The sequence below is a fragment of the Silurus meridionalis genome, chromosome 16, assembly GCF_014805685.1.
Source record: "Silurus meridionalis isolate SWU-2019-XX chromosome 16, ASM1480568v1, whole genome shotgun sequence".
Taxonomy (NCBI): domain Eukaryota; kingdom Metazoa; phylum Chordata; class Actinopteri; order Siluriformes; family Siluridae; genus Silurus; species Silurus meridionalis.
The window spans coordinates 14,351,348-14,366,953 of NC_060899.1; the positions used below are offsets into that span (position 1 = coordinate 14,351,348).

General features: G+C 38.0%; 1 protein-coding gene across 1 annotated transcript in view; it reads left to right on the forward strand.

Moving 5' to 3' along the window:
- The window catches only part of vdra (vitamin D receptor a), a 56,684-nt gene that overhangs the window by 37,568 nt on the left and 3,510 nt on the right, over positions 1–15,606 (forward strand). The window contains exons 2-5 of the mRNA XM_046870209.1: positions 876–1,023; positions 5,589–5,719; positions 12,273–12,457; positions 13,913–14,012. Of these exons, the coding sequence (XP_046726165.1) occupies positions 876–1,023; positions 5,589–5,719; positions 12,273–12,457; positions 13,913–14,012 (564 nt within the window). The remainder of the gene's footprint in view (positions 1–875; positions 1,024–5,588; positions 5,720–12,272; positions 12,458–13,912; positions 14,013–15,606) is intronic.

Here is a 15,606-nt window from a genome sequence, read left to right on the forward strand (position 1 = left end):
ATTAAAGCAGGATAAAAGAAAAATATGCATGAATTATTTTTTGTGCAGTTTTCGAAATACACACTGACCAATCATTTTATACTGCTGTGAATCAGCTCACAGCGTTCAGTCGCTTCTTTTGGTTTTGTTTTTATTGATTTTTTTTCTTTCTTTTTGTTTTGCAGAGTTTGATGTGTATCAGTTTTTTGCAGAACTGCACGTGCGCTCTAGTGCAAGACCTCCTGCATGCTTGTGCGATAAAGAGAGTGATATGATAACAAGCGACTGTATTATAACCCGTTATGACCTGCCTGGATAACAAAGGAGAAAGGAAAACATCAATTCATCCGTTTCTGCTTTTAAACTAAATATAAAGAAGGAAAGTGGCGGAGTGTTTGGAAACTTGTGACGAGGTTGTTGCATGATGGAACATAATATTTTTCATTTCAAAATAGAAATCGTTCCTTCAACATTACACCCTTGAGTGCTTTTATGCCTCGCCGAAGAGGACGTTTCCTATTTTTTATTACCTTAATAACTCTCATTTACATTCTAAACACTATAAACACCTCACCATGCTTTTTTTTCTTCTTCCTTTCTTCTGAATTACTTAGAAAATTAAAGCACAGCTTTGAGAAACTAGAATCTCCAAACATGATATAAAGCCTTGTTACTGGAGACTCCTTCCATGAACGAATTCTCAAGAAACAAAAGTCATAATTAACCTCTTTTCTTCAAATTTTGCTCTAATTCGAAAAAAGCTTCTTCCGAATACACGAAGTCAGCGACTCTTACGATTGCCTAGTGTCACTATGATTGACAGATAAAGTACACTTTCATTCTAATATCATTCCCATTCTCTCTCTCTCTCTCTCTCTCTGTTTTTTTACTCTTAGTAATGGAGGCCATGGCCGTGAGCACATCTGCACAGGGTACAGATGAACTAGACCGCAACGCCCCACGGATTTGCGGCGTCTGCGGAGACAAGGCCACCGGATTCCACTTCAACGCCATGACCTGCGAAGGCTGCAAGGGCTTTTTCAGGTGAAGCCGAGCTGCACGCTCACAAAACTCCAACTTACATGAAAAATTGTACATTTACGCTTTGAAGCCGGGCAACCAGGGATATTTTATTTCATGATATGGTGTGACAGACATGTGCCGCGCATTATATCGGTTTATGGTTTGTTTTGAAGTTCACAATCATAGAAGAGAAGGAATGTTTATGGACACATTACACAACAGAAGCATTTTAATCATTTACCTGGAATAGGTAGTAAGTAGGACTTAAGTCGGTGGGAGAGAAAACTTCTGGTTAAATAGAAATAGAAAGATTTTGAACCATTATAGCTGAGCATTTTTTAAATGGAGGGGGTCTAATGCTATTGCATGCGTTCTGAGTTATTTACACCATTAAAGAATTGGATTCACATGCTAAACAAGGCCACATTTCTCCCAACTATCTTGGATTTGAAGTATTTCTGTGCCAAATTCACTCTTTCTAGATTTTAAGTTTGGGAAATTATAATTGTTTGAGTATGGACCTTCATCACATCATGACGGAATTCCTTGTAAATTCCTTACACTTCTCAGGGAAGAGCGCGCACCCATCACCAAGCTTCATTCGCTTCAACGGTGCTGCGCAGGACTCCCTCGGGAAGAACGTCTCTAAAGCAGTGGTTTTTTTTGGATGTGAGGGAAAGAGAACCTTGTTCACTACTTACCATATAAACACATCCTGCTGTAGTCATTGTTGCAGCTGTTGTTCTTGATGTTCAATTTCAGACTTGGGATAAGATTCTGGATCAAATATATACATATTTAGATGCATCTGATTGTTAGCCTTAGTTAATTTAATAGTATAACGTTTTTGTTTCTGTTTCATGGCAAGCCTCAGGATCTTTAATGTATTGATCTGATGAAACTCGACTCTTCTGTGATATGAAAAATGCAATACTACTCTATAGGTACACACGATTAACATGAGATCTTTAAACGAAGAAGTCGGAAAATGACCATGAGACTATGTTGCTATAGGAAATCAATCCTTGTGAGACTATCCTGATATAGGGAACCTTCGCACACTGATACTGTAAGACTACGCTGCTATGAGAAAAGAATATAACTTATTACAGACAATTCATACTTTCTACGGATTTATATTTGTTTACTGTTTTGAAAAAAAGCTATCGCGTGTTATCACATCTATAAACAATCGCTCTTTCAAACTCGTCAAATTAGCAAAAAGATTTTTATGAATTACAAAACTGAAAAAAGGTTTTCAGTTTCATGAGGAGGTTTGACACTGGAGACTCCTTACATCTAAATGTGAACGTCTCCAAAGAGAAAACTTCACTATATCAACAATTGCACTTCTTTATTTACATTATTAGTATAGAAACACCACTAAGCTTCTGTCTAGAGAAAATAAATGATCCAGACCACATTTGGGTGCAAACATGACTGATCATTCAAATGTCCGTTGGTTAATCATAACATTTCAGACGTTATGTTTGACGCATCTCATCTGGATTATAACATAGTGATTATTATGGTTGTAGTGATTATTGTTATGTATGGATCTGTACCTTTCAGATGCACCTTCCCTGATGAGATGCTGCTTTGCAGAGGGAACACTATATAATTCAAAATAATGCTTTAATTGTGTTTTTCCGAGGAACATCTGTGTGTCCTGTGTGTAAGAAAACAGATTTTACCGCCTAGCAGTTCTTCTGTACATATGGTCTTCGCCACATATAAATCAAACCCAATTTGGTCTGGCAGATTCACGATACCGAGAGAGTCTACGCTTTCCACAGCAGATCCGGTACCCTTCGATTACCTAATGCATAACGAATGATAAACCGAATCGCTTTGTTGCAGCAATCTGAGATCAGCCTATCAGAGAGCAAAGTTCTCTGAACAGAAAAATAAATGTTATGTTTGTGTTCGCTATCTTTTGATTTGTTTCCAGCTGCCAGGCATATTCCAGTCAGATTTTACACAAAGATTCAATTATGAGGATAAACTATGAAGCGAATGTTTTGTTTTGGGAAACCCCCCTGCCCTTTTTTCAATCTTGTATTACTATTATTATTGTTAATAATAATAAAAATATAAGAACTCTTCATGGCACGCTGCTCCAACATCAGATTCTTGACTGCGTCTAGAACAAATGTTCTCAATGTTCAACTAGGGGTGATCTTTTGCCCTGTGGTATTATATTGCTATTAGAACACTAGTGGTTCCTCTCAAGGAAAATTCTCTGTTGAACTAGGAAACCTAAACCTGTTCCAGCATGACAATGCCCCTGTGCACAAAGTCAACTTCATGAAGATGTCCTTCACATGGGTCGTTGTGGAAGATTTCCTGTTATAGAGCTCTAAACACTATTGAACTGCATGAATGTGAATGCTGACTGCACTCCAGGCATTCACCTACATCAGTACCTGACTTTACTAACACTCTTGTGGCTGAATGAGCACAAATCTCCACAAAATCCAATGGAACATCTTCTCAGAAGAGTCGAAGTCGAAGAGCAAAATGGGGACTACTTGTGGAATGGGATGTTCAAAAAGCACGTACCATCTTGTGCTCAAGCGACCACAAACGTTTGTCTTCATGATATATCACACAAGCGTTGTGATAACATAATAATAAATCACTGGGGGTTTGTTTTCCCACCATCTTTTTTATATTTTACTTCAGGAAATCGGAGAAACACCAATTTTTGTTTGCCTGCTTGTCATTTCCATGTCTTTAGTCTTTGAAGTGTTGAGATGAGTGTAAACTACACGAGTTAAACACACTGATGAAATCTGTCTTTTCCTCTGAATTTGCACTTTGGGATATGTGTGTGTGTGGGTGTGTTTTCGCTCTGCGTAGTCAGCCTGTGCGTATGAATAGGAACAGTGTGCCAGGAGACGCGGCGTGTGTTTTCCTAAGCTCTTTGAGAGTGTGTTCAGCGTGACCACGCATGAAATAAATGTTTCTGTTCATTACTATTAAAAGGACAGGAGGCAGGGCTCAAAGTGGTTATGCCTCTGTGCGTGTGTGTTTGTGGGGTGGCCTGCAGTATGTGTGTGTTTTGGGATGGGTGTAGCTGAGTGGCTAAGCCGCGCGAGCAATATTTTAGCCCCTTTTTTTCAATAATCCTGGTGTGCAGCACGTCACTGCGGCTCTTGGCCCCGAGCGCAGCAGAGCCCAGACAGTTTACAGAGCGAAGAGTGTGTTTGATCCGAGCCCTTTTAGACACTTCTCCATTATGAGTTTTTAGAAGAGGGTACAGCATTAAGAAATTATTTTTTAGGGATGGTTAAAAAAATAATAAATAGAGAGAGAGAGAGATCAGCACTGTGTTAATAAGGGATTGCTTTTCTTTATTGAGTTATTTATTCATATTGTTTGTTTCATTTAATATTTAATCGTAATTAATCGCACGATTGCCATGAGTGATTAATCGCAACTTAATCGCATAGTTTTTGTTTTAAATGTACCTTTAATGAATACTTTTCAGGTTTTAAATACTTTAATCAACATGGCCATGGACAAATATGGATGCTTTATGCAAATGTAGGTTTATAATTAGTGAAATGTTTAAAACTAATTATGGTGTTTTGAATTACGTACATCTTTAGGACACCAAATGAAACTTTTACTATGTTTCCACACGGACGGTTTTAATTGCCGGATGTGTGCGTCATGGTGGATTTTGGTGCTCGATCAGTAAAACAAATGTTTAGTGATTTAAAACAAATTTTTCGAGTTTTATTTATTTATTTTCTTATATCTGAGTCTAGAAAGAACGTTGTGAATGAATGTGTGATGCAATGAAAGCTTTAATTTCGCCTCATTTATATTTATTTATTAATACTTTAAAATATTTAAAATGGTCAAACAGAATTGCGCTTTAATAAAATGACTGCCGTTAAAATTAATTTGCGTTATTAGGCCTATTGTAATTAACGCATGGATGACGCGTTAACGCAATGAATTTCATGTCAATGAAATTACAGTATGTGGATAAAAGTTTCTGGACACCTGAGCATAAAATTGGTATGTCAATCTTTTTAAACATCCCATTCCACATGTCCCCATTTGTTCGTATAAAAAGCTCCACTCTTCTGAGACGATGTTCCATTAGATTTTGTGGAGATTTGTGGAGATTCATTCAGCCACAAGTGTGTTAGTAAAGTCTGGTACTGACGTAGGTGAAGTGAGGAGGCCTCGAGTGCATTCAGGGTTCACATCTATTTATGTTCAGTAGGGTTTCGCTTCAGAGCTCTGTAGCAGGAGATCTTCCAATCCAAACCATGTGAAGCATATCTTCATGGAGCTGGCTTTGTGCACAGAGGTATTGTCAGGATTGAACAGGTTTGGGTCTCCAAGTTCATAGGAAAAATTTCATGCGAGCGCAAACTATACAATGGTGTGCCTCCATCTTTGTGGGAACAGTTTGCAGAAGAAGCACATATGTCAGGAGAATACTTTTGGCCGTACCGTGTATATTCGTCGAGTTGAATGTATAACCCATTGCAGAATTTTGTAACGCTTCGTGTGTGTGTGTGTGTGTGTGTGTGTGTGTGTGTGTGTGTGTGTGTTCTGCTCAGGCGCAGCATGAAGCGGAAGGCCAGTTTCACTTGTCCCTTTAACGGCAGCTGCACCATCACCAAAGACAACCGCAGGCACTGCCAGGCCTGTCGCCTCAAACGCTGCGTCGACATCGGCATGATGAAGGAGTGTGAGTCTTTAATATCTTTAATAATAGTTTTGGAGATGCTCTGACCCAGTCGTCTAGCAGTCACAATATGTCAAACTCGTTCAAATCCTTTCGCTCGCCCATTTTTCCTTCTACTAACAGACAAATTGTTCACTTGCTGCCTAATAAATAAATCCACATACTAACAGGTGCCATGATGAAGAGATCGTCAGTGTTAAACACTTCGCCGCTCATATTGTTATAATGTTACGCCTGATCAGTCAATAATGTGTGAGGTACATTGGGTGACTACGAACAGAAAAATGCCCCAACCACGACTTCCAGTTTTACAAGGGTTACAAATAAGAGGTAGCACACAGGCCAAAATCATTTAGTATGTCATCACTATGGGTAAGAGTAAGGAATATAGCTGTGGTATTACATCAATTTAATTCCTAGGAATGGGAATGACTTAATGTCACATCAATGAGAACTCCAATGTAGATGCAGATGCTGGTGAGATTTTAAGACTTAAGATTGTCTACAGTGCCACAATGCAACACTGAGTTAGAAAAGAGGCTCGTCATGAGATATCAGGCACAATGGAAAGACGAATGGACGAAGTGAGAAAACTAGATAGAGTGAAGGAATAATGCATTGCATGGTCACTTGTTTTAGCTGGAGGCTAACGTCCACATTGTATTTATAGATATATTTTCGTGGATAGGAATGAAGATCACAATTGTTAAAGAGGAAAATATCCATCAGGCCATGTGTCACCTTGTTTCTGAAGAGATACAAAGAGACGTGTACAAATTTCTAACTCTTCAGTCTCAGTCTTCGATGAGAATCTTTTTTCTTAAAGGGGCGTGGTCTTTTCCAGGATGACCCAGCCCACATGCACAGTGCAATGGCTCACTGAACGATGTGATGAGGGGAAAAATGATATATGATGTTATCTCTGACGTATGTACAGTATTACTTTCACACTTAGATTTTAGAGTGTAAGGGTCTTGGAGTCCACAAACATCATCATCATCATCATCATCATTTTCTTTAAAACTGAAACGTTCTAGAGACGTATAGAATCTGTGCCAAGGAGTGCACACACACATCCTAATATAAAATATTTTTCTCTTGATCTTTCACATTTAGAGGTGCTGTCCGGTGTCCCTGTGTGATGATGTCATAAAATCCAAATCATGAAAAAAATCGAGGCCCAAGGTTTATTTGAACGAAAGTTAAAGATTAATCAGGGGATTAAACCATGAGCTGTTGGCAGAGGTCAAATATAAGTCACAAACACAACCACCCACTCACACAAACATACACACACACACACACACACACAAATCCTATCTGATGGAACGTCTGTTCAAATACAGTCTAAAATGGACAGCACTGTTACGGACCTCAAACAAAACAGTGTCACCAAAATAGAAAGAGAAAGAGAGAAAGAAAGTGAGAGAGAAAGAGAAAGAGAGTGGGAAAAAAATGTCCAACAACGCCCTTATTTTCCTCCTGCGTAGTTACACAATACGGCGCCCCAGATTTTCCCCCGGCTGGCAGGCGTAGAGCAGCATGGCAGAGCAGCTCACACACAGTCCCGCGGGCCGAATCGAGCCTAAACCCCACCTCTCTTTTCCTCCGATCCAGTGCTGATCCGCTCGGCGCACAAAAGGGCCTCTTTGTTTCGCTATGGCAGCCGTTCCAGGACAGAGGGTCAAAGGTGAATGCTGTGGAAGTGCAAAAGAGCATGCAGCTGGAGGTGGAGAAGAGGATGTGGTGCTGTGACTCCAGCTGTAGTCAGAGATGGGTTTTTTTGTTTTGTTTTGGGGGGTTTTTTGAAAAAGGAGACACTTTTTCGGACAGTTGTTGTAATTGAATTCATCTTGTGTTTGTCAAATAACCGAATAATAATTCAACTCGTGTGAAAATCGTCTGAAAAGGCTGTGATGTGATTCAGTTTTTGGGAGAAACCCGTTAGATAGAAAGATAAACAATTTCTCTATAAACTCTCTACTACAGGGACACTGGAATAAGTGGTGCACATGTGTGTTTGTGTCATAACAGTGAAATGTGCATGGGCATAAGGATTTTGAGCAGTTTGAGCATTGAGGTTTGGTTACATATAAACAGCTCAGTTGGACTCTGCAATTGGAAGGAATTCATTTGGATTTGGTGAAAATTGTTGCGTGTAAAACTGCCGGGTTAAGAAACGGTCCGGCGACCAAAAATATCCAGCTAAGAGCGGGGCTGTGGTCAGAAACTGGAACTGATGAAGGCCTTTAGGATGTGCATGGAAAAAAAAAAAGATGAGCTAAAGTCTCTAATTCTACAACAAAAAAGACGAAGCGACTAGATAGGAGTGTGGATTAAAGCGGCAGTAAGCATAGTGTTTGGAAAAAACCAAACAGCAAAGAATAAAGGCCTTAAAATGTATAGACAACTGTGATGTATTTACGTGCCATTGGAAATCTGATTCCTTTTATGAGCACTGTCCATTTGTCCATCCATCTGTCTATCTATCTATCCATCCACCCGTCCGTCCTTCCAGCCATCCATCGATACATTTATTAATCCATCCATCACTCTATCCATTCGTCAACCCATTCATTACATTGATCTATCCATCCATCCATCAATATATTCATCCATATTTCCTTTTCATTGATCATTCGTCTATCTATTTATTCATCCTTCTAACAATCAATCCATCCATCCATCTAGCCATCCATCCATCCATCAATCCATTCATTTTTCCATCTATCCAAACATCCATGCATCTATTGATCCATCCATCTATCCTTCTATCCATCCATCAAGTATAAATAAAAATATAATTTATACATTTACACCAAATCAGTAATTTAGACATGAGTTAAAGTAAAAAATCTGTATGGATCTTAAAACCATAAAACCAATTATAAAGATTAATCTGATTCATTCTTTATTTCCACATTATCTGTGTGAAGTTGCTTTGAGACAAAGTCCTCTGTTAAAGGCGCTATGCAAATAAATGAATCGAACTGAATTGAAAACAAAAACCACAGCGCTTTTAAATTCATTGTTCCAAATGTTCAGAAAGAGTGTCATTCATTTCTTATAATGGCACCCTTTTTATGAGTGAGCTCAGGGGATTTGTGCTCATTCAACCACAAGGGTTAATTAAAGACAGGTACTGATGAAGGTGGGGTGAGGAGGATTGGGGTGAAGTCAGCGGTTATCCTAAAGGTATTCGATAAGGTTGAGGTCAGAGCTCTATAGCAGGAGATCTTCTACTCCATCCCATGTAAAGCATATCATCATGGAGCTGGCTTTGTTCACAGGGGTGTTGTCATTCTGGAACAGGATTGGGTCTCCTAGTTCAAAAAAAATAGGGAGACATCATTCACAAGCGTGTGCCTCCTGCATTGTGGTAAAATTCAAGTGTCCCATTACTTTTTTGTCTATCTAGTGTATGCATTTAATCAATTACCGTTTGTTCGAGAGGGGATGCTTAAATGTAGCCTCTAAAATGCTCCATGATCATTTAAAAGAGATTTACAGCTTCAGCTGTCCGGATCCCTGAAAGCAGAGCTCTTCGCAAATTTTTCTCACATTTCCCCGTTACGATGAGTAATGATAGTTCTGCTTCGGCGTTAGCGTTTTCACGAGAGTTGCATGTTTGTTTACCTGTGGTTTTCTGGGGTAGGTTTTTCTTTTTCTTTTTCGTTTTTTTTTTTTTTTCGTTTTTTTTTTTTTTTTTGACCACACACTGTTAGCACCTGTTTGCCAGATTGGTTCAGACTGTCATGTTGTGCTCAGCCAAAACAAACTCACCCGAGATAACCCGAGGCAGGCCGTGCTCGCACTCTCCTCACAACAGCTCTCGCATCGGCAACTGGATTGCAGGAAGCCAAGCGTTCATACACAAGACACTGAGCGGGTCACAGAATCGCAGAATGAATCACAGATTGAGGTTGTGTCTCTGACATGTTTATGGTCGATTCGATGTCGGGGTTTACGTTCAGAAATCCGTTTAGTTTTTGATCACTCTCTGACTCTGAAATCATGTGTCATTTTTTTGTTACCCTTTTTTGTTTTTTTTTTACCAGTGTTCGGGTTTTGAGGTCAGACAATCACTGGCATATGAACATAAACCACTGCTGAATGCTAAATAATAGCTTCCATGTGTTTAGACTCGACATCAGACCTGTGTTCGGATAGCTGCACATAAAAAAAATATTTTTTTTTTACACCATCTAACTTTTTTTTTCAATGAAATATAAATTCTTATCATTTTCACAATAGGATAATATACAGTAGCTTTCTATAAATCTTTTTCCTTTCATTTATATAATTTAAACATTTTTAATTAATTGAAAATTCAAAAAATTTTCTGCTTTTCAAATCACAAAAAATGTAATTTTTTTGTTTTTTTACAAAATGTAAATTAAGTAAAAATTGAAATAATTTTTTACTTTTCAGAGCACAAAAAAATAAATGTACATTTTTTTCGTGTATTTCTAATACAAAATTTCTCGGAAAATAAAATTCTGGTATTTTTCTGCTTTTCAGATCATAACAATTTATGTAAAGTAACACAAATAAATTTTTTCCTCTTTTTTCCTTTTATTTATAGATTTGTCATTTTACGTTCTTTAAAAACTTTAAAATGCACATGAAATCTGACAATTCTCTTATGGTTTTTGTAGTGTATATATATATATATATATATATATATATATATATATATATATATATATATATATATAATATTTCATTATAAGCCAATAAATAATGAAAAAAAAAAAAACTATAAATAAAATTATTAACGTCAAGTAAAAAGTAATTATAAAAAAATAAAAAAATAAACATTTTAAAAAATACAATTCCAACTTGTAACCCACTGATGATCTCCACTGATGGAGTTGTTTACATGCTTAATCTGCTGCAATTTATTTTTTTAATGTGCTTGGTTCAAAAGTTTTCACCCCCTTCCCCCACCTATAATTAACAGCTTTTGCTATTAGCTATTAGTCACGTTTTTCCCGCTATGAAGCCTGCTGTTACATAAAACCAGGAAGTGTGGGGGAAAAAAAAGAGGCTATTAGACAAGGGTCATTATTTTGTATAGTTACAGTACAGATAGAGAGCGGTAAAAGGGTGTTATTAGTTCTGGCTCATTCAGCACTAGGCCACTACTTAGAACACAAACACACACCAACTCACACACACACACACACACACACACACACACACACACACAGTCACACTACACCCAGGCTCACCATATGGCCCGAGGTCAATCCACTGTCACTGTGACCCAGTTGGCAAATTGCTTGTAGTTTTCCAATCCTGAGAAACGCCTAGTAGCATACATTTCATACATTTCACACGGCACTGCTCCGAAATCAGGCATTTCACACCATACTAATGGCAGCTCTTTATTTTATTCCCCTGTTATCTGATCTAGGATCAGCATTGTGATTCAGTGTTGAACAAGAAGATGGTTTTGAATAGAGATTGAGCTCTAGTGGTTAGTTCGGTGTATTACAACAACAGTGTAATGAATCAGATTACTCCTTGACCTCAGGTCCAGTTAAAGCCACGCCCGCCCCCTCCTATCCATGTGCTGATCACGTTTTCATTGTTTCACTTGAGCATGACCTCTGATTTTACATGTTAAACTGTTTGCCAGATGAATTATAATACTGTCATCATCAAATGAAACACACGATTGAAGAAAATTAGAAAAGGAGTCAAGCTGTCAAGTCGACAAAAAAAACTGTTCTCCTCAGTGCTTTGGAGCATTTCTCGAATCATTCTTGATCCAGTAAAGTGCATTTCTGAACAACAGTTGGTACAAACAGCTAGTTTACAATGGATTGCTTGCAAAAAGCCTGTACTTTTCTCAAGATTCATAGTTCATCTCTCAAAAGTAAGTATTCGTGCCAATGAACCGATCGCTGCAATCAGAATGACAAGTCCTTTTGTCATTGTTCACAAACAAGATTGTCAAAATGTTTAGTCATGTTGTCGATGTGACAGCACAGGGTTTCAGTAATTCCTGATGTAAACTACGGGTTGGATTACAGTTTTTCTCAGTTGCTTCGGAGAAGTTTTTTGCACTTTTTCCTTTTTCTGAGCAGACCGAGATGTAGGCGGAGTGAAGAGGCATTTGGGTGGGTTTATAATAAAAAAAAAAAAGGGCTAACAAGAGGCCCACTTATGCATACACAAATGTCTTAAATATTTGTGATCATGTTCTTCATGTTTCCAGGTTCATTTGTATGAGCAAAACATAAAAAATCTACTATAGCACCTTTAATTCAAATCATTGTTGTTCAATGATTGTTCATTGTTAAAAACCTCAAGTATGTGAGCTGTAAACGTCACCTGAAGCTGTAATCCAGTCATGTCATCCATCATCAGTGACACGGAAGTCCTCCAGAGCCGAGTGTTTATTAGGCGGCGTAATACGTTTCGGAGCAGGATGTGTTTTCTGCCTTATCTCAGGACTGATGATGTTCTTGAGCACTTTATTTAACGTTTAAGAGCTTAAAAAGCGTTTAAGATAAAGAAGTTAAAGCTGTTTTTTTTTTGTCTGCAGTCATTCTGACTGACGAGGAGGTGCAGAGGAAGAAGGAGCTGATCCTAAAGAGAAAGGAGGAGGAGGCGATGCGGGAGGCGCAAAAGCCCAGGCTGACGGAGGAACAGAGTCAGATCATCAACACGCTGGTGGAGGCACATCACAAGACCTACGATGACTCGTACTCCGACTTTGCGAAGTTCAGAGTCAGTGTCACGCTTGACGATTATTACACAACAGTAGTGAAATTGCATAAGCGTGCAGCTTGCTTAGTTTTAAGCTTTTATAGTCAGAGGTGAAGTCATGGGCAAAGTCTTTGGGACAGATGACATTATAGTTTGTGGTTTCTTCATAAAACTTGACAAAATTGCGATTTTTGTTTGTGTTTGTTTGACGTAAACTTTAACTATAGTATGTATATATATGTGTATATATATATACAGTACAGACCAAAAGTTTGGACACACCTTCTCATTCAAAGAGTTTTCTTTATTTTCATGACTATGAAAATTGTAGATTCACACTGAAGGCATCAAAACTATGAATGAACACATGTGGAATTATATATGGAATTATATACATAACAAAAAATTGTGAAACAACTGAAAAATGTCATATTCTAGGTTCTTCAAAGTAGCCACCTTTTGCTTTGATTACTGCTTTGCACACTCTTGGCATTCTCTTGATGAGCTTCAAGAGGTAGTCACCTGAAATGGTCTTCCAACAGTCTTGAAGGAGTTCCCCGAGAGATGCTTGGCAGTCGTTGGCCCTTTTGCCTTCACTCTGCGGTCCAGCTCACCCCTAAACCATCTCGATTGGGTTCAGGTCCGGTGACTGTGGAGGCCAGGTCATCTGGCGCAGCACCCCATCACTCTCCTTCTTGGTCAAATAGCCCTTGATGCCTTCAGTGTGACTCTACAATTTTCATAGTCATGAAAATAAAGAAAACTCTTTGAATGAAAAGGTGTGTCCAAACTTTTGGTCTGTACTGTATATATATATATATATATATATATATATATATATATATATATATATATATATATATATAATGAACACACTATATTATAGCAACATTATAAATATTATATATACACTATACTATAGCAACTTTAGAAAAAATATTTATCCACTATATAAATATTATATTTACACTATACTACACTAAAGCATTCTTCAACTACTCCATATACAATACTGTACATTTACATTTGCGGCATTTAGCAGACGCCCTTATCCAGAGCGACGTACAAAAGTACTGTACCTACTTTATAGGTAGTATGTATACTGTACTGTATACTATATGAAACAATAAATCCTTTATAGCAACAATAACGTGTAAATAACCTTAAAAACTTGGTGTTGTTGGAACTTAAACTTTGTGACAGTAATTAAGCAGATGCTGATGTTGATGATTTTCCTATACCACCATGACTTAGTGTTTTATTCTTTACGCAAATGCGAAACAAGTTTAGTTTATTACAAAGAAACAGCCTTTAACCTGGAACTAAAACTGCATGCGGTACGCAGATACAAAAGATATGCAAATATGTATGAAGTATCTTCTAAAAAAGTTGGATCTTTTTCAAGTATGTGTACTACTATTAATGTGTGTGTGTGTGTGTGTGTGTGTGTGTGTGTGTGTGTGTGTGTGTGCATAGCCCCCAGTGAGAGAGGGTCCAGTGACACGCAGTGCCAGTCGTGCCGCCTCTCTCCACTCACTCTCAGATGCCTCTTCAGATTCATTGAACAACTCACCAGGTAACACACACACACACACACACACACACACACACACACACACACACACACACACACACACATTCACAAACTGACTGTGAAATCAAGTAAGAAATTTAAGCTTAACCTCCAGGACATTTGTCCACAGCTGGCAGGACACAACATATTGTGGCCAAAAGCAGCGAACGTCACATTTGAATAACTGGAAGCAGCACACACACACACACACACACACACACACACACACACACACACACACACACACACACACACATACAGAGAGCAGGAATAAATAGTGGTTTGAAAAGGGTTTTTTTTGATACCAGTTAATCCCAGTCATCTATTTTGCACAAATCCTCAGCTCTCACTCTCCAAAGCACCACTTCACTCTTCTCATCAAAATACTTTTATTTTTGTGATCCAATTTCTCATCATTCACTCATTGACAATTCCCCGGGACATGACAAATCAAAAACATCTTCTTTTTATTTACTGTGCACCATTTCACGCTTAGAAGAGAGGCTTATTCTGTTTCCGTAGACAAGTTGGCTGCGGTTAAGGCGTCCTTTCTCCTCACTTAGTTAGGTCAGTAGTCTTGGGAATGGACTGATGAGGCTTTTTTCCTTCCTCACCACCTTCTAGATGACAGGATTTACAAAAACAATCATTTGCACACGTTTGCGTTTTTATTGCAACAGGAATACATTTAGCAAAAGCTGTTGTTTTTTTTTGTTTTTTTTTTACTACAAAACACCACAAGCACCTTCTCGTTTTACACATCTGGATCTGCTGAATGTTTCTTGTTATGACTATGATGGAAAAATAGATATAAAAATGAGTGAATGTTGTGATATTGTTGTGAGCTCCAACCTGAGTTCACCTTAACGCTTACTCATGTGCAGGAGACGTTTTTTAAAATTTTGTATTATTATTATGTGTGGGAATAATAATAAATCAGATTTTAAGTGTTGTAAATTTGTTCCAAGAAGTGAGGTTTGTAAAACGTTACGCATTTATTTCAGCAGTTATTCATTGTGATTAAATGTAACTTTACATGATTGGATTAGTTGTTTTTGTGGTATCGATAGCCTCTGGCCTGTAAAACTAGCTAAGTAGTCTCTGACCAAGTGAGCTAGTTTTACTCTTAACAAAGGAATATATAACTAATCCTTATCTGGTAAACTAGCTAACTACTCGCTGTGCTATAGAATTAACTAACATGCCCCTGTGCCACTGAACTATATATCTAGTTCCTGACCTGTTAAATTAGCATGTCCTTTAATTGTAGAATTAGCTAACTAGTCCCTGTGCTGTGGAATTAGCTAACTAGTCCCTGTGCTGTGGAATTAGCTAACTAGTCCCTGTGCTGTGGAATTAGCTAACTAGTCCTTGTTCTATGCATTTACATAACTACTCCTTGTTCTATGAAATTAGCTAACTAGTCCCTCTGCTATGTAATTAGCTAACTAGTCCCTCTGCTATGGAAATAGCTAACTAGTCATTGTGCTATGAAATTGGCTAATTAGTCCCTGACCCATTTAACTATATATCTTGTTATTTGTATGCTTGTTAAAATAGGTTGTCCTTTAATTGTGGAACTAGCTAACTAGTCCCT